At 40.7% G+C, this 25,564-nt stretch overlaps 1 protein-coding gene across 2 annotated transcripts in view; it reads right to left on the reverse strand.

Moving 5' to 3' along the window:
- SLC10A7 (solute carrier family 10 member 7) overlaps nt 1-25,002 on the reverse strand; it is a 148,713-nt gene extending 123,711 nt beyond the window's left edge. For both annotated transcript variants that reach the window (XM_075709317.1, XM_075709316.1), the window contains exons 1-4: nt 24,903-25,002; nt 21,068-21,150; nt 15,306-15,442; nt 10,499-10,574 (exon numbers count right to left, since the gene is read on the reverse strand). In XM_075709317.1, coding sequence (XP_075565432.1) covers nt 10,499-10,574; nt 15,306-15,442; nt 21,068-21,150; nt 24,903-25,002 — 396 coding nt within the window. The remainder of the gene's footprint in view (nt 1-10,498; nt 10,575-15,305; nt 15,443-21,067; nt 21,151-24,902) is intronic.
- Between the last annotated feature and the right edge of the window lie 562 nt (nt 25,003-25,564).

The raw sequence follows: 25,564 nt of genomic DNA on the forward strand, positions 1-25,564 counted from the left end.
ACTTAAATTCAGTTGGAGACCAGTCACAAGTGGTGTTCCTCAGGGCTCAGGTTTGGGGCCAGTCTTGTTTAATATCTTTATCAATGATCTGGATGAGGGGATTGAATGCACCCTCAGTAAGTTTGCAGATGACACCAAACCAAAGTGTTGATCTGCTCGAGGGTAGGAAGGCCCTGCAGAGGGACCTGGACAGGCTGGACTGATGGGCCGAGGCCAACTGCATGAGGTTCAACAAGGCCAAGTCCCAGGTCCTGCACTTGGGTCACAACAACCCCATGCAACGCTACAGGCTTGGGGAAGAGTGGCTGGAAAGCTGCCTGGCTGAAAAGGACCTGGGGGTGTTGGTCAACAGCCAGCAGTGTGCCCAGGTGGCCAAGACGACCAACAGCATCCTGGCTTGTATCAGGAATAGTGTGGCCAGCAGGAGCAGGGAAGTGATTGTCCCCCTGTACTCGGCACTGGTGAGGCCGCACCTGGAATACTGTGTCCAGTTTTGGGCCCCTCACTACAAGAAGGACATTGAGTTGCTGCAGCATGTCCAGAGAAGGACAGTGAAGCTGGTGAAGGGTCTGGAGCACAAGTCTTATGAGGGGTGGCTGAGGGAACTGGGATCTGGAGAAGAGGAGGCTGAGGGGAGACCTTCTCGCTCTCTACAACTACTTGAAAGGAGGTTGTAGTGAGGTGGGTGTTGGTCTCTTCTCCCAAGTAGTTAGTGATAGGACAAGAGGAAATGGTCTCAAGCTGCACCAGGGGAGGTTTAGATTGGATATTAGGAAAAACTTCTTCACGGAAAGAGTAGTCAAGCATTGAAACAGGCTGCCCAGAGAGGTGGTAGAGTCATCATCCCTGGAGGTGTTAAAAAAATGGGTAGACATGGCACTTGGGGACATGGTTTAGTGGGCATGGTGGTGTTGGGTTGATGGTTGGACTGATGGTCTTAGAGGTCCTTTCCAACCTTATTGATTCCTAGTTTTTACTTTCATTAAAAAATAATCCAGCCACCAAACCAGGAAACATGAAACTGCTACTCTCCCCTTAATTGGTTTAGTGGTGGACTTGGTAGTGTTAGGTTAATGGTTGGACTGGGAGATCTTAAAGGTCTCTTCCAACCCAAACAATTCTATGATTCTGTCTTCTCATTGGGCCTTCCCATGTGAGTACAAGAGTTTAAGCTGCTACAGCTACTCCGAATGGTGGTGTTTCCCCTCCATCTTTGTTAATTTAGAAGTGGTAGCAGAAGTAGTGGACTTCAGACCAAAAGGCCATATGCACAAGGGAACACCTGCAGAACTCCTACCCAAGCAGGAAAGCACCCGGGTGTGGGGCCTGCATGACTGATAAAGGGTTCCCAGGAGGCATGTGGCTTTTCTTCAACATGTCCAGAAACAGTTTACCAGCAGCTTGCTGTTTTCAGACTTCACGATAGGGACGATATTTTCCAGAAACTGAAGCCTAAATAATGCCTTGAAATCACAGAACATTTGCTGCTCTACTTCTCTCCACATTTTTTGCCAAATGCTCTAACTAACAAATGAGCAAAAAGTCAGTTTAATAGAACAATACAAACTGGAAACACTTCTAAAATACCCTATATTCTCATAACAGTTCTATAAAAACATTTTAAATAAATTTGGGCTTGTTTATTTTTACATAAAGGAATCTAGAAATTTGTTCTGTCTCTTCACATAGACGGGGTTTTCCTCATAGAATGCAAGACACTTCTTAACATGTATTGAATATAATAATTTGACAAACAATTTAGAACACAAAAACCTTCACGATGTTCTTCCATAATCATAATGATGAAAAAAGGATAATAAAATCAATTTAATTTCCTTGAAAAAGAATGAAATTTATAGATAATAGTAATTTTAACTGAAAATCCCGCTTCAAGTTTTACAGATATGATTTCCACAAATCAGGACTTAATATTGCACACCCAAATAGAGAGCTAAAGAAAACAAATTATAGAAATATTGAATTTGCAAGCCTAATTGCTTTCTTTCCTGTATATTACTATTAGCCACTAAGCAAATATATTCATACCAGATAAAAACGTGCTTAGATAGAAACAAAAACCTTCCCAAGTGAAATACTCTGAAGCTTTGATTTTAACACACACAGGACAAATTTAAGAAAGGAGAAACAACGTAACATTATCTCTTTACAACCAGTGTTCAGAACTTGCACATTTCAAGAACAGTAACGCTATCCTTGACTAAATCCACTAAAGATATTCCTACAGGGCATTTTGTCTTCTCAATAGACATGTTTAATTTTGATTTATCTGCAGCGAGCTGCAAACAGTCATATGTAAAAGGTATTTTTCTGATTTAAAAGTGTTAGCAATGTTTTATACATTATCATTCCAAATGTTCTTTTTAGAAAGAAATACTGAATTAACTCAATTTTTGACAATCAATACTGTTGCATATTAGCTTTTATTAGTTTTATAAATACGCATTTGCATTCCCAGTCACAACGCTGGGGCCACCAACAGCCATGCTAAACCATTTGCAGTAGTATCCCTTCGTGCAAGAGGGTCCAGGTCCAGAGAGACAGGTGAACACATGAAGAGAGATCAAAAGAACCGCCTTTATTGTTCATGGTAGAAAATAAACCACCCACAAGCATCAGACAAAGCTGAATAGTTTCTGTTCTGCTGTATCAGTGATTTAACACTAATCCTAACATATGCAATGATTAAACACTTCACTTACTATTAAAATTAATATCAAATTAACATTTGCTTTGTAAGCCAACAGGTGATGGACAGCAGAACCAGAAGCATGTCGCTGGATTTCAATGCCAGCAAACAACTGCACTGCTCTGCCAAAAGAAAGCCATTAGAAAACAACCCTGATACAGTGAATGCTGGCATCGTGCAGGCATTCAATGGAATTAAGACTGCATAAAACACTCTCCTGCAAACAAATCACTTGTAACTTTTTGAAGCTGCCACCTTCAGAATAATATTTCCAGTCTTCACTGCTCTCCAAAAGATAGCCTTTTCTTTTAAAGGCTAAGGCAGGGAGAGCAGGTAACATTTCCCTCGCTATAAAATATCTGCAATCTCTCTTTCAAACAGCCATAAAGATTAAACACTAGCGAGTACAGAAGCTGCATTTCAGGGGACCAGCAGACCCCATTCTCTGCAAATATTTTAACAGAAGTATTACTGATTTGTTCAAACAGTTAAAAATGCTTGCTTTGCATAGGCAATGCATTTCATACAGCACTCCCTGCTAAATAAAGGAAACTGTTGCACACTGTAATTTTACACTGAATTAACCTGCAGACCAAGACAAATACAAAACCACCTTGCTTTAAAAGCCCATTTTTGTCAAGCCTGAGCACAAGACTCTTCTTCTGTCCTGGCTTCTTTATGCCACAAACAGCTTTCAGGGTCACTGAATGTCCCATAGCAGACAAAAAACGGGTCTCTCCAGTCAAGCACTGTAGAATAGCAACAGCAAAACCTCTCAAAACACTCTTGTTAAAGTCAGATCTAGGATAGTTGGGCAAACACAGTTGTAAAAACACAAGGCTATGATGATTCCAGATAGTTTCCAGCCACAGCCCAAGCAGTTTAGCAAAATTTAAACAGATTTAATATATTTTCTTGCACTTCCCTAATCTCTTACACTCCCAGAAGTGTAGGAGAGGGGCTTTTTCCACTGAACACCTTATGAGACATATGAAAGACCCTGAATTAGAGGTACTGACAACCAGGGACAAAATTAAATCTTTTATCACAAGTCTAACTCAACCACTGATACCATACGGTAGTAAATCAGCTGCTTTTCAAATGTGTTGGGAGAATGTGAAACTTCGTACAAACTGAAGTAAGGAGTTTGGGGGTGAAGTGCTCAAATAAGGGGAACTCAGAAGTCTCACTGTTAGCCTGAATTTGCTTCCACTGAATTAAGAGCAGAGCTGAATGCCTTTGAAAATTCCTTCCATTCTGAACAGTTTTAATAGCAGATCTGTATTAGAACTACTAGTGATAAATGAAAGGGGAACAGCAAGAGAGGGGAAAGAAACAGAAGATTTCACAATTGCTTTGGGTTATAGAAGACTTGAGAAGATGATGAGGAATTCTAGAGTTATCTAATGGAGTTGCGTGACTGGGAAACATTATAGTGATGAAATTCACATTGTAAGTAATAATTTGGGCTACTCCTATGCATCGATGGATATAAAATGCACTCACCACTCAGGGAAGGAAAAAACCCTAAGTGTCAATAAATAGTTCAATAAAAAACATCTGCTCAAAGCACAGTAATGATAAAAGAAAAGTAAACTCTTAGGATACATAAAAAATTAGGCTGTAATACTAGAATAGAGTGGGTGAATTTAATAGCACAACAGCTCCTATGTACATATAAGGCTTATGCTGACACAGTTAATTCTTTGTATTTGTACATGTGAAGTACAGACTTCTTCCCTAAATTTGTCCTCTGATACACACATCCATTTCCCAGAGACTTCAGTGTAGTATCTAATGGTAGAATTAGTTACATTTTCATTTAGAACTATTTAATCTGTGTGGGCAGACAAAATGTATTACTTAGGAAATTAAAAAAAAATTTTCATTATAGGTTTTTTTTCTTTTTACAGTATCAAATTTAAAACCAATAGAATGAAATTACTTACCCTTTCATAAACAAAACCTAAAAATATGAATATTTTAGGTGCAATTTGGAAATCAAATTTTAGACAACACTACTGTAAATTTTGACTTATATTTAGAGAAGAAAAAACTATATTATAGAAGACAACTAAGCATCATGACACATATAGTTTATTTGAAGTCTTAAACGATTTTGTTTCATAATGTTCATGTGTTACCTTCCAAGGGTAAACACTCTTGGTACACTGGTGCATCAGCGTATGAATCACGAACCATTAGAGCTTGTACTTCTTTTTATTCATTTTATTTTGTTTTTAAAAGGTTAATGTACATGTATACACAGTTCAAAGAACTTTGGATATTTTTAGAGAAATCAATATCTTTCCTGTGATTTTACAGTAGTGTTAGGGTTCACTTTGTTGTTGTTACTTATAAAAAAACACCACTCACAAACAGAGGAATTTTCCAGCGTTCATTTCTCAGTAAGTACTCACATGCTCTTTATTTTAAAATATCAGTTAAAACTATTGCATATAGTTTTTTGGCAAAATGTTACTACTCTCCCTTGATTCTTTTCCAGAAAGGCTAGCTGTGGACCTTGCAAATTTATATTTGGTTTTATGTTCTACATCTGCTTCAAATAACAAATCTAAGAATCAATACTAGAACTCTTGATTTACTTTATATCTTATTTCATAAATACCTTTCTAGCTTTCTTCATTATAATCTATTTTATATTTCAAAATCTTGTCTTGCATATGCAACACCTTGTTTTACAAAAGGCATAGCAGATCCACATGAAAGTGGCAAAAAAATACAACAGCACCTTGATTAAGAGATTTTCTACAAGCTACAGCTTAACTGAACAAAAACACCTCAATGGTTTTGTTGTGTATGAGATAGCAAAAGAGCCAAAGTATTCTTCAATAACATGAACTGTCTGCCATGATTTATCTGTACAATTCCATCACAGCTCTTGCCTGTTATGTTACACTTTTCAAAAATATGTCATTAAGCTGCCATAAAAGTCATCACAAATTGTTTTTTCTCCCACACTGATCATAGACTTATAGATCTAATTTTCAATCTCTTTTCTTCATTACTTTTATCATTAAGGAGAGTATGACATTTGCTGTCTGAAAACTTTGTAGTAATATCTGGCATCTCTACAGCACTTCTGTCCGAGGATCTCCAAGCTCTCTTTCTCTCTTGCAGAAATGAATAGTTAGAAATAGACTTTTAAAGAAACGGGTTTTGTAATTTCACTGAAAAACTACAAAACTTTTTGAAAAAAAGGACACAAAAAAGCCTTCTGTGCTGTCAGATGCTATAATGTCATTAAAATCCTGACCCTTCACGGCTCAACAAGAGCAAAGAACAAAAGTAAGGCCTTCTGTTTTTCACTCCAATTTTTTTAACTACAGGGACTGTCCTCTTCACAAATCAAGAGACTTCGTAAGTGTTACTGATGACAGAAACAATTAAGTAATTGAGAAAATATCACCAAATTAAAAATTAGATTTTGATTTCTCATGGTGATCCCTCATTTCTTGCCCGCATACATATGAACATTGTTTTGTTCATATAGGGCTTCATATGCATCAAATTAAATTCAGTACTTGAAACTGGCTTTGCTAAGGAACTAAATGTACTCGTGACAAAAGCTAGGAATAGCCTGTTTTAGAAAGTTGTTTGCAGGGTTAATGAAAGTAACATCATATAGGAAGAGATCACAAGAGGAATGATGGAAAAATCAGGGAGAAGAGGGAGAAACAGAGAGAAGAAACAAGAGTTGAAAGAAGAGCCGAGAGAACAAACCACACATCATACAGAGACCAAGTAGAAGAGTTGAAGAAACCTAACAATGGGTCACAGAGTCAATAGGTGTGAATTTGTAGCCCTACTAGACAAGTAGTATTTCTACTCATCACATCAAGAACAGCTACTTCCACCAAAACAAAAGATAGAATAGCCATAAATCATCTTCCTCTCCTCCAAAAGCCAAAATTTTCAGAGAGCACAGAGTTTCCCTTCCCACCACTTACATTGCTCATTTGCCAACACCTCTCTGGATAGAATGATACTAGCTCCTAGCTAGTCTGAATTATATAGGAAAATCTTTGGACAGAAATTTTAATCTCCACTATATCTTCTTCCAACAACCACAGGTAAATAACCTTACAATGCCGAATATCGGACAATTTCAAAACACGGTACCTATATTACTACAAGTACACAAGTTATTCTGAAGCAGTACAGAAACACTGTCTTGAACAGCTAAACACCTCTGCTGCTGCCACTGCCATCGATGAACACAGTTTAATCAGAATTCTTAGTATCAGCTTTGGTGACCACACCTTCCTTAGCCAACAAAAGCAGAACATTTTATTTTGTGCCCTCATGCATGTATCAATTAAAAAAACAGATCCTTGTAAGATTAACAAAAACGTCTTCCTTTTATCATCTCGCAACCGAATTATCCAATTGATATGCAGCAAAATCCCAAGTGGCTTCTAATGATGCAGACACTCTAAGCACTTGACCAAATACTTAATCACCCTGTCCCAGAACAATAAAATACAGCTTTTACATAAGGCTTTTCAGCACTGATCTTCAAACACTTCACAAAGTTGCCATTACCCATTACTCCAACGCCAGAGACACGATACCCCACTCTGTTTTACCCAACAGGTTAATGACAGAGCTAAAAATAGAATCCGTATTTCCTCAGCCCCAGGTGAGTACTACTTCTGCCATGCCATAGTGCCTGACATTTCTTTTGGAAAAACCCAAGTCCAACTGACATTCAACAGTTACTTCTACTTAGATAACAAAAACCTAAAACCCTCTATACTGTCATTACACAGTCTACTACCACAGCTCTCATGTGCTGCGTTTCAAGAAACCCGAAGAGGTCTTCAGAGCACTTATTGAGGGTGTGCCTGTACTCTACAGCAGCAGGACACGTCTCAGACTAATTAGCTCATGTGGAGCTCCCTCACTATATTGCTTCTGAGCAAGCTCATTTATCTTCATATTACATTATGCAGTGTAGATACACCCTCAGACAAATCAATTTCTCTACGTAACAGATACACACTTGATGAGGCAAAAGCAGTTTAAGAGACATTATTATGCTCTCACAGTACAATCACTTGTACTTCCAGTTGACTCACAGGTTTAAATTCTTCGTATATCAGAATGGATTTAAATTAAAATGGGAAAAAATGCATTGTTCTGCTCATGTCACAAAGAAACATATCGGTAACAGCTTAGGTGAAATTTGTCAAGGAGAGATGTGAGAGGGTCTTCTCCCCTAGCACAAGGAGAGTGATTTGCTGTTCTTCAGAAGAAAAATTAACAATAGTCTCAATGACAAAATGTCATGGTTTAACCCCAGTCGGCAACCAAGCACCACACAGCTGCTCACTCACTGTCCCCCCCCAAGTTGGATGGGGGAGAGAATCAGAAGGGCAAAAGTAAGAAAACTCATGGGTTGAGATAAGAACAGTTTAATGACTGAAATAAAATAAAATAATAATAAAATGTAATCAAAAGGAAAACAACAAAAAGAGAGAAAGAGACAAAACCCAGGAAAAACAGCAATGCAACTGCTCACCACGCACCAACCAACACCCAGCCAGTCCCTGAGAAGCAATCGCTGCCCCCAGCCACCTCCCCTCAGTTTATACACTAAGCGTGATGTCATATGGTATGGAATAGCCCTTTGGGCAGTTTGGGTCAGCTGTCCTGGCTGTGCTCCCTCCCAGCTTCTTCTTCTTCAGAGCATGGGAAGCTGAAAAGTCCTTGACTTAGTATAAGCACTGCTTAGCAACAACTAAAACATCGGCACGTTATCACGTTATTCTCTTGCTAAATCCAAAACACAGCGCTATACCAGCTACTAGGAGGAAAATCAATTCTATCCCAGCTGAAACCAGGACACAGAGAAGCATCAAATTCCAAAAATATGTTTGCATTGAAAACTTGCTCAAGTTTGGCAATAGGTTTGCCACGCACGTCTACACTGAGCATGTTTAAAAGGTATTTCTCTTTTGCATACCTTCCTAGAGTCTGACTGAGAACTCTTAGTTCCCAAGACCAAATTCTTGATTCGCTCTATCTCCACTGTCAGCAGCTATCTGTAAAAATTGCTAATAAGCTATGCATTTTTACATTCCTCCAACAAGAGTTTGGTACAGAAGAATTAGAGCTTCAAGCTTACTTTGTCGGTGATTTATACAATTACTTACACAAGCCTCACATGATAGAAAGTTTCCATTTTTCAGCTGATATAAATACGCACACCCCCACCACCCCAGAATAATACTACCATAAAAAGGTGAACTCCAATGGTCAAGAAAGTAAAGTACCTCTCTCGCTCCTGCATACAAATGCTGTATGATATTGCCTTCAACTAACCAATCACACTGTATTTTTTTCCAGAGGATCTTTTCCCTGTTGTAAGCATAGGACAGACAGTGTAACACTGAATGAGCACTCACTCAACACTTCATTTCCTCCTCACTATTCACTGTGTGGCATCTTTGTATAATTTATAGCACCTACATCTAGAATCACAACTAGAAAACTTCTCATTTCGCTGTTGATCACTATTATGTACCTGAATTATTTCTTTATAATAACTAATTACTCCACAGCACCTCCATCAGACAATTTTATGATTCTTGTTTTCAGGTGGCAAACTGGGAGGCAGTGATGTGCATTCGGATTGTCCGCAATTAGAGATGCTTGACTTGAGATGCTTTGGGTCTCTCTTCAGAGGATAGAGCAATTAAACAGCACTTTGTCAGTACAAAGTACAACTTCAATCTATTTCAGCGCTATCATGTGTTTTCAAAGCTGACATTAAATCAGTCCCAAGAGTCTGAACTTGGAAAATGAGAAGTACACAACTAATGGCCATATTTAAAAAATGTGGTTGAAGTAATTCACCCAACCTCATGCAGGAGCTCTATGCCTGAATTAAGATTTGGCTCTAACCCTTCAGAACAGCACCCCAGCAGCCCTAGCTTTAAAACCAATCTCTTTCACTGTTATTCTCTCCCTTCCTCACCTACTAAGTCTCATCCACCTTCAGCAGTTATGAGGAAGCAGATCTAAAGGAAACAACCTCATTAATTACCTGGATTAATTTCCTAAATGCCGTCTCCCTGGTCTTCCTGAAAATAGCAAGTGTTTTGTGGATAAAGAAAGAGTCTGAAATGACATCAGCATATGCCACTTTAAGGCAGAAATATAACGTGACCAAACTGAGTCTGCACAAACAACTTCAATTCTGGCATTTTCTACCTGTTGAGAACTTTGCGTTGCATCACTGTCAGAGAATTCCATGTTCCAGAATTTTCATTTCATGTAGTCACAAATGACAATATAAGATTCAAATGAATTTTTGCGTCTCCATCACTTGCTACATTTGCAGCTTCAAGCTTGAAGAACTCCTACTATAGGGCCTCTTAACACCATCCAAACAATCACTGCAACGGCAATGCTTTGCCACAAAGCTAATGGTCTATGAGATAACCGGTACACAGCATGTGAACATTATGCGATTAGGAATTACAATGCAGCAACAAGCAGAAACATCCTAACACCAATTCCTATCAGTAACTTTTCTATCACCTCAGAAAACTGAGCTGCTTTCAGTTTGAACAATACCAGCAGATAACACTATTTCCCTTGTTCAACACCAACACAATACCCAAGCTTTAATTCTAAAAGTTTCTACAAACCACAATAGCATCACATTGCAGTCGGTGTTTTGCCACACGATCTCATCAAAAATAAATACTTGTTTGAACTCCTGTTTAAAAAAAAGCATTCAAGAACAAAATGAAAACTCACCTCATTTCCACCAACAGCTTTGGTTAAAATCACTGCAGAAGACACAGGAGGTGGCATGCAGCCTACTGTCTGCAAGCTGAAAACAACAAAAAGAAATGTTACATTCCTCACGATGCAAACACTATGCAACCTAAAACCTTAATATACCAAATAGCTGAGTAGAAACAATCATCTTATCACCTGCACAACCCAATCAGTTTGTGTTACAGTTACAGCCCTGCGCCAGCTGGCAGGATTTCTATGCCATCTCTTACCAACCACCACAGTGAAGAGTCACGTCACCATTTAAAAAACCAAACACTTAACCTCTCTGTGACTCCATTTCCCCACCTGTAGCACTGTATCTACCATTCACAAAGATATCTACACATCTATCACAAAGATAACTGCATCATGTGTCCCGATGTAGTAAAGTTTGTAGTGTGTTTTGAGATACCTGTAGCTATTTGGAAAAAAAAGAAAATAAGGATGTAAACCCCTGTTTTCTTGAAAAAGCTCTTCTGTGGAAAAAACATTTACTGATAAGTAGAAGAGTAAGAAGAACCATGCTCACTATTTCAGGTTCCCACTATACTGTGTTTTTCATCAATCCCTATTAAAAAACATATAATCACAATTAAGCTTTATTTCCTGAACATTAAAAGGTCATCAGATGTTTCATTTTTATGCATGCTTTCACTCTTGGTAAAAATCACCTGTCTTCCATTCATCAACATATCAAAATCTTTCCCCTGCATTTTAGAAGTCTAAAATATATTATTATTATCTGTCATTTTTTCCATTTTTTGTGCAGCAAAATTATCGATGTATACAGCAAATGCTCTTGCAAAGTAAGGAAAAACAGTGAGCCTTCTTTTGTTTTCAAAGACAGTCCACAAAAAGCAGTTATGACAAAAATTAGTTGTATCAAATGTGTAATTAGAAACAACAGGAACATACCACAATAGATTACAATTAAATTTGGGACTAAGTAAAATAGGCCTTCTCAAGAAAAACTGTGTTGACTTGGAAAGAACAGTAAGGCATGAAATAAAAGTCTGCGAAACCCCCAAAAGCATGGAATCTACATATGTTTTCAAGTATCGGAATTTGAGACCAATTACTAGCAGTGAACTACTTTGCAGCTGTAACTGTGTTAGTCCATCCCCAAGAAACACAGTGTCAAAAAGCTATAGCAAACAGAAGTATTAAATCCAAACAATAGGGAGCATATTGTAGTTCAATTGATAAGCTGCAAATGTACAAAGAGCTTAAATAGAAGAAACAGGTAAATGACAATGACGGTATTCAGTTTGTCAGCTACAGACACTGTGGAAAAGGAAAGAGACAACAAATGTAAGCATTATATAAATCCAATCACAAAGTACCAAGCACCACCTTGGAAGTACATTGTACCTTTAGCTTACAGTGAAGTAAGCTATGGAAGCAGAGAGTTGTCAGCACTTAGGATAAGGTCATATTGAAAAGAAAAGAAATACAGGAAAAAGAAATGGTGTGTAAAGTTTGGAAATATATATGAAAATATACAGTAGACAAAAGACAAACATATGGCGATTGTGAAGTCCATCCCCTACATCAGTTGTGATACTGTTATCTCTCTTGTATGTGGTCTCTTGGCAGTCAGCTCCTTGAACTTCTCACCTGCACTAATAAGGGGTGGATTAAGTTCAAAGTTACCCAGAGAGGTATGACATGTGTGCAAGGGCATTCATCTCAGCTGGCAGGGATTTTCCACACTATAAGAGAAAGGTTTAATAACACAATCTCTGTGAACCCTCTCAAATTTAAAATAATACATTTGGAATTTGAAAAAAATAAAAATCACTATCAAGCTATGGTTTTAGATATTCTTCATATGAAAATATTAATCTGCAAAAAAGCCTGGTACACACTAAATGGAAATACTTTTAATCAGGTGTATTGGAACATGCACTTGTCAACTTTTTTTTTTCTTGCTTTGTATCAACTACATGTGACACTACCAATATTCAATATAAAAATTCCTCTAATGGCCAACAGATTACTATAGATAACAACCAACCGAAACGTTCCACTGGTTCAGGCCGAGCTAGAAGCACTAACATCAGGGGTCCAAACACTTGCTGAAGGGCAGTAAATAATACCTGTTCTGCTAATACCTTACAGACAAATGAGTAGAAGGGTCCGAAGTCACATATTTTAGACATGGAACTACCAAAGCCGTATCTTGTACCAGATCTTTGCATCTCATGCCTTACCACCTGTGCTATAAATGCTATATGCTAAGAGTGGCAAAAGAGGTGAATCTGTGCAAACATTAATAAGTTGCTTCATGCTCCTTTTCAAAGAGATCCTGTCAATGCAAAACCTAGTCAGTTAACAAAAAATTAACTTAAAAGACGCTTGGGATGATGTCAGTTTCTGCTCTGTTTTATACATTTCAAAATAATTGCAAAACAACAAACCCCCTAATATCATCCCAGACAGAAAGGAAAAAAAAAAACAACTGTAGAAACACAGATGAAAAGCTGGTACCATCTGCATTGGTCTCCCAAATAACATTTACAGCAAAACAGACCATTATAGAGGATGGGAGAATCCACCATTCATTCTGAAACAAGGCGGGAAATTAACTGTGGGCTTGACTGTGCCCATTAGGCAGAACCTTGTGTAGAAAGTAGTGGAAAACTACAGTCCCCAGGGGAGCCACCCTGCCAAAAGGTACTGCATGCCCTTGGGAGCATATGCCTATTTTTCCAGGCCTTTGTGAGGACTATCAGCTAGCTCCCACTACAAGCTGTGCTAAACATGTGTGACGAGGAAGTAACTTTGCCAAAGCCTGTCTTGTTCCCCCCTGTTTTCATTCGGGTACTTCAGTGTTTCTAGGGAATAAAAACTACACAGCCATGGGGCATTAGGATGAACTTCTGGTTGCACAGAGCGGCCAAGGCACAGACAGCTCCTCACATCCGCTCCTCACTCTCCTTTCATGTACACATATAGGGACATGCAAGTACTTGCTTTAAAATGTGTTATCCTAGAATTAGGAGAGAGCTCAGTATCTTCTGCATCTGCATAGCACTGAAGGTACAGCTCCCATCAGGCTGCCTTTGCAGTAGATGCCTCCAGAGCCACACAATGGCTGCTGCTCTGAGCATGTCCTGAGCAGTAGTATTTATCAAGAAAGCACTCTTTAAAAAAAAACAAAAACAAAACAAACAAAAAAAAACCCAACCAAACAAAACAAACCACCCAACCCTTCATTAATCTCCTCGATCTGACCATTCTTTGAATTAAGTCTCAATACAGCAGACTTACTGCACTGAAAGATAAAACACAGCCAAAACAAAAATAGTACTCAAGGAACAAGTGCTTGCAAGGCAGCTTGAAACATATAGAAGTATGGTAGCTCACTGGTAAAACACAGACACACCTTCATGAAGAATGAGGCTGGTTTAGGCTCCACATTTAGGGAGATACACATACAAGTGTTTCTTTTTATAAAAAAAAATACATACATATGTAGTTTTGTACACAGTTTCATAGGTCTGTATGTATATACATACACATATACTTGTGCATGTAACAGATCATGTCTCTTAAATACTAAGAACCAAAGTGGTGTAAGAGTCATAGGAAAGAAGGGATGAGAAGTGCTGCAAGGAACAAAACCCACAAAAACCTCTTGCACCTTGCACTTCAGAAACTGAGACTCCTACGGATTAGGAGTGAATTTTGGGTCACTGTGGAAAATCATGTCCCTGTTCTAGCTGAGGTAAAACTTCACACTGATTTTACTTTGAAGAATAACCTTTACTATGAATAGCCAAATGCAAATGGACATTGTATAGCAACCTTGTTATTTCCTTAATGTACTGCTAAGCAAAATAGTGCTAACTTCTAAATGATGTCATCTCAATTTCACCTTCTCAGTATCATTTGTACCACTTCACACTTGGTGAAACACCTGGAGAAGCCTCTTAAAAACAAAACAAAATGCTCTTTTAGGTTTAGGCCTTGTAAAAACACAAGAAGCTTTATCATTAAACTTTTAAGACAGGGAACTCTCCCCAAGCAATGTTTCACCAAGCAGTAAGAAACAGTGAGGATTCTTTAAGTAGTTTTCGAAAATAATTGATTTTTGCATTCAAACATTCCAGTATAGCTGCACGGCGCTAGGTATTGACCTTTGATTCTGAAAAAAGCTTTTTATTTTTCAGATTTTTCATAACATCTATCACTACTCCACCATCAATGCAGCTTTGGAAGCACATGTTGGCCAAGTACACCAAAGATTTAAAACACATTGTTTTCACAGTAACCTAGCTTCTGCTCATCTCAAAGTTCTCCTCCTACAAAAACTTTACTCTCGTTTTTTTTTTCTCCATAATTTAGCTAGGAGCACATACTGAAGCCCAACCTCGACACATGCAAGAGATGCTCAATACAGACTGTTTAAAAATAGGAAGGAACACCAGTACATGGCATACACAGTATTTATTCACTGACTTATGTTTTTCCTTCAGCATTCCTTTTCTTTCCTCCCCATCCTCCTTGGGACCCAGCACAGCACTTCAGATGCGTTTTGTAAAAAAGAAAGCTAACCTGTTGCAAGCTCCCTGCATATGAAACTAACTGACCAGACTTTCCAAAAATGAGACCAGGCTCCTGAAAGGATATACTGTGTTTTTGACAGCAAAGTGCTGAAGCACAAAAACAACCAGCAAAATCTGTTCACAATACAAGTCTTAAAACACCCATTGCAGGATAATCAGCCCTTTAAGAAGACAGCTACAAATATATTTCACTCCATTATGCTTAAACATACCCTTTTAAAAGCCATTCATTTATAGGTGTGATTGATAATAGCTGAAGAAAGAGCCATATTGCTGTTGGGAAGAACACAAGTGTAAAAATCTGGACAAAAAGGTGTAGTTTCACATGCATCAAAGCACTTGTCAGCTCCTGCAAAAGAAAAAGAAGAGAGGAAGTTGCAGTCACAACAGCTGAAGTAAGACCATGTTTGTGCTTTTAAAACTAGGATCATCTTTATAATACAAAGAGAGTGCATGTCAAAAAGGCACCTTTAGGGATCATCTGATCTCCTCTTTAATAATGAAGTACATCTAGACAGCATAAAAAGCTCTGTCTGCTCCTGGGCATTTTTCCAAAAGAATTGTCCACCACTTCAATAACAGTGTAGCTCTCATAACTGTAGCTTTTCAGCAGGCAGCCTTAGCACTTTGTCACTGCTTCAAAACCTGTGTTAACTATGCTGACAGCCTGTTTACTTTACTGACTGCTGATATCGAGTGGAAGGGAAACTTGTAGTGTCCACGTGCCTTCAGGTTTCTCTCGTCTAAAGAGAGCCACAAACTGTGATTCTCATTTATACCTTGGAAAAGGGATGTTTACATTACAAACAGTCATCATTTGTGGTGTGGTTTTTTAAGGAAAGACTAACAAACATAAAAATCAAAGTAATCTGTAGCAGATTTTGATTATTGTATCAGTAGGAAATTTATAGAAAAAAATCAGGCTGATGAAGAATAGCAAAGAAAGAATATCAAGACCATAGAAGCTAACAACAGCTAAGCCATAAAAATGCAGAGAAATAAAGTGCAAAACACCGCTGGAGACTGAGAAAACAAAAGAAATCTTAATTTTAAACAGTGTAAGAGCACTCCAGAAAGGTGATCAAGTATCCTTTCACAATAAACTCTTCAGTTCGCTCTGTGTCTCTGTTTCTGTCTTTTCAGGCACTCCAAGGATCTTCTACACAGTTTTTGAGTACAAGGAAAAAGCCTTGTACGTTTCAGCTCATTTCAGCTCTCACAGGTTGAGAAGAAAAATTCCTTTTCCTGTCTCTCAAAATAACTTGCACTCTTTTCAAGTAAACAATGCAACAGGAAAAGAACTGATGGCACTTTTATTCAAAACCTGATTTGCTAGGACTCTCCAGCTATCAGACAACCCAGATGCATCAAAAAAAAAAAGAACAATATAAAGAAGTATATTTCCATGTACAGTAATGCAGCAGCCAATCTTCAAACGCCACCCTCTCTCAGCTTCAAAAGTTGAACTTTTATGAAACACAACCAAATATTGCGTTTTCCACCATCCAAATGCACACTGATGTAATGATACATGTGGAAGTACTTAGCAATTCAGCACTGTGTCCTTATTACTTTATTTCTCTTAATAAAATTATCTCCCAAATTCTGGTTAGGGGAAAAAACCTTCCACAAAAAACACACGTCCATTCATATCCTATTCTTAAAGTTATACAAAACATGGACTTGAAACATACATCTTGATCCAGTTTTACCAGGAAAGTATAATTACATTCAGTGCTTGGTTAACTGAATGAAATGACAGGGCTTTTTAATTAAAGAAAGCTCTTAAGCAGGCTAGTATCAATCTGCATGAAAAAACAGGCCTTCTTCACACATAACCTGTCACAGTACCTACGGCGTTATGAATAGCTTCACTGTAGTACTATTTCATCTTCTCTTAAAAAGAAAGCAAAAATAAAATGTCTCGTGGTAGAAACACATCCTGTGCAGGAAGAAAAGATACCTGGAAATACCTGTATAAAAGTGTACATTTTAAAAGTAAGTAATACAATGGAGAAAAAACAAAGCAAGTGACTACTTTCAGCAAAGCTGTTAATTCCTCCGTCTTTCCTGCCAAGTCACCTCCAGCCCCAGATTTCCTAGTGGACCAATCTATGAAGGCGCTCCCAATCTAGGCACCATCACACATACCAAAGTGCCCTTCTAATTTAATATTTTTACGACTGGAAAATACCTTAAAAACAGATGATTTGAAGAAAACTGTGTGATACTCAAAAGCAAAATCTAGGATGAAAACTTGGGAAAGACTAGTTAGAGCTTCCAGGGAGCAAGGAAGGCGATTACAACACAGCCAACCTAGTGCATGAAGGAATGCTGTATTAGTGGAACAGGTCTTTGCAGATCTAAATTACCAGTTTTTAAAATGACTCTAGTGATTGCCTTTTAGAATAGTTATTCCTTAGACATCATAACAAACACTGAGGCAAACAGCCTTCACCTTCTTACGCGATCTACAATGCCTTGTCCCAAAATACATCCATCACTGGAGCCCTCAAAAAAGCACAAGTCTCAGAAAAGTTACTGAAAGCTGCTAGCTATGACTCTGTTTCTGCACACCAGGTAGAACAGGTTACCTTGTCTTTCCCAGTATTTCAGACCTGTTGGAGAGCTTATCCTAGCCTCTCACTGGTCAGTGTGGGTCCCTGTTGCCATCCAGCCATGCTTAGATGGTCATAGCTGGACTCCTCTGGGCAAATACCCACACAGAGAAAACTGTTTTCAGTGGCTTGCCAAATTCCTCACTGAAATGGATAACTTAATTATGTGATTCAATTTCTAGGCCCCTACAGGAGGTATTTGCTTTAAAAGAGCAAGCCATCCAGTCACTGAAAACTGAAAGAGCATTATATTAAGGTGGAATCAAACGTTCTTGTCATTCCTGGACACAGACTAGTTCTACAAATCTAAGAGGACCTCAGTGACCTGTAGATTTGAAAACATAACAAGGCCATGCACAGAGAGGCTCTCCCTGAACACTGCCAATTATTTTGTAAAATGCTTTCTGAATGCATGTTAGCAAATTTTTTTGAGCATGCGCTTTCACAGCAGATAAAACCAGAAGTGCAACCTTAAAAGAACATCAGCTATTTCTAGTTTTGTCAGATTTATCAAAAGGTCTCCATTAACACACAACTTTTTATCATTTCATAAAGCCTAACAAACACTAATTTCAATCTAATACATTATCCAGGGTAGGGTAGAACAGCCGACACACAGGTCAAGAACTAATAAAGACAAAAGCAGAAACAATTTACCTTGCAATCCAATAAAAAGATATATTAACAGACTAATAATACCAACTTTAGGTTATGCTTTTGACAATTAAAACACGCCCCAAAGTATTTTAATAAATCATGACCCAGCCTCCTAGCGCATTTAAGGATTGTTTTTAACATACATTTTAGAAAGTAATAGCACAGGGTACAACGAACAAAATGTTTTTCTTCCTTTTTTCTTCTACCCCATGGCAGAAATTCAGAAAAGGCTCAGCTTCTTGATGGAACATAAAGCTGGATGTACAGCACCAGTCCTAACTGATGTTTCCAAAACAATCTGACTTCAGCTACCTGGACATAAACATCAGCTCCTGTAAAAGCTTCATTTACATCAATATATTGCTTTTAGAACCACAGATGGAAAAAAGTTATGCAAGTTTAAAGCAGGACATGACACATGGCCCAGGAACGTGTCAGTCATGTCACCTTAACTGGAAAAAGTTAGATGTACACTAGCATTGAGAATCTAATCAAGACTTCGATAATGCTACTGATTCCACTCTACTCACAGACGCTTTACAAATATAAAGCTTCAATGATACAAACTAGTGAAGGGGAAAGTTTTACATTTTTTCTCTGCATGCAAAGATTTCTCACACTGAAAGCAGAAAATTCCACTCCATTAGTACTACCCAGGCTTTGCATTTCAGGTCCTCTTCTCTGTGGAAGAAAGTGCCTCTCCGCAGCCTATTTCCATTAGGATTAATTACTGTCCCAGGCAAATAGATAATGTGGTTCTTCCTGCTTCCCCATAAGACCACAAGGCTCTAAATAGCTGATACAGAATTGACTAAAGTTATTCACTTAACACTGTGTCCCGGCAGAACTAGAGGCCCTAGTGCCAGAACTGCCAGCAGACACAGGAGAGGGCTGCCATCAATTCAAACACCACCTTCATTTGAAACTTTCTCACTATAACCATGTGTCCTGGTTTCAGCTGGGATAGAGTTAATCTTCTTCCTAGTACCAGGCATAGTGCTGTGGTTTGGATTTAGTAGGAGAAGAATGTTGATAACACGCTGATGTTTTAGTTGTTGCTAACTACTGCTTATGCTAGTCAAGGACTTTTCAGCTTCCCATGCTCTGCCAGGTACACAAGAAACTGGGAGGGGGCACAGCCAGAATAGTTGATCCAAACTGCCCAAAGGGCTATTCCATACCATATGACATCATGCTCAGTATAGAAACTGGGGGGGGGTTGGCCGGGGAGCAGCGATTGCTGCTTGGGAACTGGCTGGGTATCGGTCGGCAGGTGGTGAGCAATTGCATTGTGCATCACTTGCTTTGTATATTATTATTGTTATTATCATTCTTATATTGTTATTATTATCATTACTATTTTACTTTATTTCAATTATTAAACTGTTCTTATCTCAACCCAGGAACGTTTCTCACTCTTACTCCTCCAATTCTCTCCCCCATCCCATCAGGGTAGGGGGAGTGAGCAAGTGGCTGCGTGGTGCTTAGTTGCTGGCTGGGGCTAAACCACAACACCATGATACAGGTACAGAAACTTTTTTGTTGTTGTTGAATGCACGCTGTTCATCCAAATCCCAGTTTGCCCAGAAGATAACTGGACAATATCATGACGATTCTTTTAGGCATTAGTATCATGCAACATACAAATGACATCACCTGTTAGAGCAGCCAACAGTGTAAAAGGAATGAAAAGACCAGACTAGCAGAGACATGCAGTGTTTCACTTCAACTCTGGCTGCGCCTTCTCTTCTTGGCACATAGCCATCATTTCCCTTCTGCATGCCTCCTTTACACATCACTAAGAGGTTCTCCCCTTCATCCCTTCTTACTCTCAGATTGTTCCTCTTTGAAAGATGCGTGACACAAAATTTGAAATAAATCTCAGTGTCTGTTATATGCAGCAGACCATAGGCACTTCAAGTCTACCTGTCCACAACTAAATCCTATAGGAAAAGATTGCCAGGACTTTGTACCTGTATATTGGCCTTGCATCTACAGAGGAACCCTTTTGTGTTGATACTAGCTGCTGTCCTGCACCTACCCAATGTGGTAACTTAAAGCCACCAGATACTTGCTTGCATCAATCCTGCAATGACTAGCCTAAACAGTTTTACTTGGAGCGCACACCAGCAGGTGAGATGAAGGAGAGAGGCACAGAGAGCTCACACCCTCTCTTTATGTCCTGTAGAGGCATGGAGACTCCACATAGCCCCTCTCTGCCTAGTTCCCTACAAGTTCTACCCTAGGATTCGCACAGTTTTCTGGCCTGCATCTCAACTGAGCAGTGGGGAAGCCAAGGTGCAGAACGGGTGGCAGAAGGCAGGTGCTAGTGTGCTCCTGGGTCCCACCGTGATTTGGGCTTGGGACACATCCAGGGTATAGCTCCAGTCTCAAAATTGTCCTCAGCACTTCCATTTAGTCAGAGTACTGCAAAGACAAGCAACCCATCCTCTATGGATGGGTGAAATTTATTCACACTCTCCTTCTCATCACATTCGCTACTTTGTGAAGAATTTTCTGAAATCAAGGAAGGGTTATTCCATACACATCCAGTATTTATCTTCTCTTATTAGCCATTCTCCCAGCATCAGCAACAACAGCATAGTAATAAAAGATTCCAATTACATTCAAACCTGATCAAAAGCAACACAAAACTTTTTAAAGCAAAACAAGAATGAAGCAATGAAAAATTACAGTACCTCAGTTTTTAAGGAGAGTCCACTGTTAAAGAATATAGCTGAAACAGCAATGTAAGTTATGGTAATTTCTGGTTTCAAAGGTCCTAAAAAATATAGACATAGAGAAAAAAGTGAACTACAGTCAAAGAGATAATGATATGCATATATTACATCAAAGTAAATGAGAATACTTAGAAAAATACCTGGAGAAAATCTAATCATTAAGGTCTCTAATGAAAAGAATGGGTTTTACATTAAGTTACAGAAAGCATGCTTTTCATTTTTAAATAAAAGCAAACCAGCGAGTGGAGAGTGAGGTATGATGTCATACAAATTTGGCTTCCATGATTACAGGCCACTAGGAACTAACGGGTAAATTCTGGACATGTGAAAACAGGGGATTTTTCAGGGCTTTCCTCTGTCATCAGAGTACCCCTATAGCGTCAGCAAGCTCAAACCGTACACTCAAATAAAAATATTAGCTGCACCCTCCACAGGGCCATCGATATCATTCACATATCTACCTCTCACTTCTTCCCCTACAACACACACCTGTCTGGCTGCCTGCACAGAGGAAACCAAGTCATACCTTGCAATGATTTCCTTGGGGCAATACAATTCTGTATTATTCCCCCACAACAGGGCTCTGGCAAAATGGTTCATTCCAGCCCTACAATAGCACATTTCAGACACACTGCTGCAGTGAGATCAGCAAGGGCAGATGCCTGCACCTCCAAGGGTTCCACTGTATTAAAGGCTTACATTTGTATATATTTATATACTTTTTTCCAGGGAGATTAAAATAACATACTTTTTACACTCCTATAAAAATGATGAATTCTCTTAATACACTTTGCCTTTGGAGGCCACCAAGCGCAAAATGTATATACTCATTTTTTCACGAGCATTCAACCAGTTATTATATTAGAAAGAAAATATTAGCAGTCTACTTAGGACCAAAGTAATATCCTAACTCTGCAAGTGACAGTAAGTCGTCATGAGCAAAACTGCAGCAGCAAACAAGCAAGCCTTTACTCGACACTCCAGAAGAGAAGATCCTTTCTGCTCTCTCGGATGAATGATACATTGATGGTCACACTGGAGCAAGGTCAATGATCCTTAAATTAGAGGGATTTGATCGTACACTCAGTTTACTCAAATTTGCTTCTCAAGTCATTTAAACCCAAATCCTACTCTCAGAGAGGACTCTGTTGATGAGACACTAAAACTGTGTGTGTTAAATACAAAAAATAAACCAAACCACCTATACGAAGTGTACGGTACAAATAAGCCAGGAAATGCAAGAGAAAGTTACAACAAAGCATGTGGCCAGTTGCAAAATTATGGCATGTTAACTGAATAACTAGGGGAAAAAAAAACAACAGAAAAATTATATAAATTTATATATAGTTATACAGAAAACTATATTGTAGAGATAGAATTATATAATTTCCCTAATCTTTTAGAAGATTAGAGCATGTCTGTACATGCACATACACACTGGGCAGACAGGCAGTGGGTTAGTCACTCTGGCTAAGATAGGGGTTCTTCCAGGACTTAGTTTTTCCATTTTAGAGTTTTTTCACTGGGCTACCTGAACTCCTTTACACAGGAGAAACCTCTACCACCAGAGCAACCACACGTTCATGGAACACAGGGAACTGTGGTCAGAACAGATCCCCTTCATTTCTTGTGCAAGAGACTGGCCAGGAAAGCTCTTTTCACAAAGGAACTAAATAAGCCCATTCATCAAATAGGAGAGCACACAAAAAGGGCTTCGCTTATGCCCTGAAGGTGGCAACAGCACAAATCTTTGTTATTTGTGGCACAAGTTCCACTGGTATGGATGCCGGACCATCCATACCATTCAATAAGGCCCTGCAAATCACAGTGCATGGTTTTGTCAGCTGGAAGATGACAAACTAAGGTTTTTTGCATATGCTGGTATTTCTCACCCCCCACCTCCAGCTTTAAAATGAGCACTGAGATCACATAGCTTCATAAGAGGAATACCACTTTGGGGAACACGTGTTCACAAGTTTCAATCAATGCTTACAAGATTTTTCAAGCAAGTTGTCCCAGGAACACCACCATGTCAATGCTTGACATATCTTTGCAGTAGCATAATTAAAGTGCTCCATCACAGTGCTTCCATGCAGGACGTAAACTGAGGAAAAATTATCTTGTGTTCTAGTTAAAAGGATCTCCCACATTGCTGCTAACAGTTAGCATGACAATCAAACCAGAAAGGGACAAACCACCTGATACTATCACTGTAAAGTTGTCTTTAAGGTCTGCTGAACACACAGCATGGATCCTGCAAGAAGCTCCATGTGGGTCCTATTCACCTATGCAACACAGCACACAGATGTTAGAAGGGAACCTTGCACAGCAGGAATTTGCCTACCCTGAACTCCATGAAGTACCGGAGCCTTAGTTGCCACAGCAAGTGTTCAGAGTCACAGTTTTTTAAAATTACTTTCTTTTTTCCCAGAACCTAAGGGGGGTGGGGGAAAGGTTGGCTCCTCAGTGAGGAACTGTCTATCCTCAAACTTCAGCTCTGTTAAAGGGAAAAAAAAAAACAACAAACCTATGTGTATGAAAGCACAGCTAGATTCTTCCTCCCCTCCCGTAACATGGAGTTGCTAAGGGAATTATGTTCAAGTGTTCTACACCCCTTTTCTTAAATCTTCAGAGGTCCATTAGAAATAAATATATACAAAATTTAATTTGTTCTTGAAAATTGTGAACATCTGGAGCTGAAGTTACAATGGAAACTAACCAGAAGATGCTGCCAGCATTTATACTTAAACAGTCACTGTTCATTTTAAAATAGCACTGGGTATTTCATCAGGTCTTGTTACCAGAAACATACAAGTCCTCACTGCTTAGAAAAGGACAGAGCTTTCTTCCAATTTGTTTACTGTGAGCATTTGACACCATTTGGCACAGAATCATTTTCACTGTTTTCCCTCATCTTCCATGAGGAAGTAAGAAGGGACAAAAAAAAAAAAAAAAAAAAAAAAATCTTTAAAATACAAGTGTGGTATTATAAAGTAAAAAAAAAAAAAAGCATCTGGCTGAAATACAGCACCGGAGACTTTAACACAGTATACATTAAGCTACACCTCTTGAGAAGCTCACAGATGGCAGACATTCATACACTGAACTGCAATGCCTATATGCCCATCTTGGAGTTCTTGAAGTTACTGCTTAGTTTAACAGCAGTACGTTCAAAGTTGCTACCCAGTTTCCATTACTACTAAGAGTAGGGCATTACTCAAGCAACTGGTACAGCGCCTAGCAAAGATACACCCAGGAATACACCTTGAAACATTTCTCGGTGTACCTGAGAAACAGTGACCGATGAACAAGCAGAGCAGGCGAGCTGCTGGAGGTGCAGGGACCACAGGAGGGCCCGGCGGACCCGGCTGCGCCCCGCACCCCGCAGCTTGCCCTCCCGCACCCCCGGGCGACTCGAGTTTCGAAGTTGCTGAGCGGATGCCCCGACGGCCGCGGGGCACCCGAGCAAGTCTCCGCGTCCCCGGCGGCAAAAGCGACGGCATCCTCCGCCCGGGGACCCCCCGCTGCCTCCACACCCCCGCAGCGAGCGGCCCGCTCCCCGCCCCGCCGCCGGCACCGGGCCCACCCCGGGCAGCGCCGGGCCCGGCCCGCACGACGCAAACGCGGCGGCGGGCAGCGCCGGCCGCCGGGAGTTGACAAAGTACCGCCGGGCCCCGCGAGGGCGCCCGGGCTCCCGGGTGGCGGCTCCGGGGGGGGCCCCGCCGGCGCTCCCCGCACCGCCCGCCGAGCTGCCGGGGCAAAGCGGCCCCGGCGGGGTAGCGGCCGGACTCACCCCCTTTGACGCCGACGGCGGGCTCCAGCCGCGCCACCGCGATGACCAGCACGATCCCGAGGATGAACCACTCCTTCCGCAGGCGCTCCAGCAGCCCCATGGCGCGCCCCGCCGCTCCCCGCCGCCCGGCCCGGCGCAGCACGGCGCAGCACGGCGCAGCGCCGGGGCGGGGCGCAGCCCCACCGCCCGCCGGCAGGGCCAGCCGGATCCGCTGACAGGGAAAGTCTCACCCACCGCCGCCATCACTACCACGCACCTCCTAATAGACACGCAGCCGCCGCGCCGCCGCCCGCCCGCGGCGCCGACACCCCGCCGGCTTCGGCCGCCGCCGCCGCATCCCCGCGCCGAGGCGGGGGCGCCGGCGGCCACCGGCGGGGCGCGGCGTGGCGTGGGGAGGCGGGACGGCGACGCCGCCGCCATCGTTGCTGCCGCCGCGGGGCGGGCCGGGCCGGCGAGCGCGGCCCTCAGAGCCGGTCCCGGCGGGCTGCGCGGCCCCTGCGGGCGCAGGGGGGGGGCTCGGCGGGCGCCGCGGGGCAGCGGGCGGTGAGGGGGGGGGGGCCGTGCGCGCCGTTTTGGTACATTACAACGTCTGCGTGACGCCTGGCGTTTGACGCGCGGGAGGGCGGGCGCGAGCTGGCCGTTGCGGCCGTTGGGCGCGCGCA

This window comes from Pelecanus crispus, chromosome 4, assembly GCF_030463565.1.
Source record: "Pelecanus crispus isolate bPelCri1 chromosome 4, bPelCri1.pri, whole genome shotgun sequence".
Taxonomy (NCBI): Eukaryota; Metazoa; Chordata; class Aves; order Pelecaniformes; family Pelecanidae; genus Pelecanus; species Pelecanus crispus.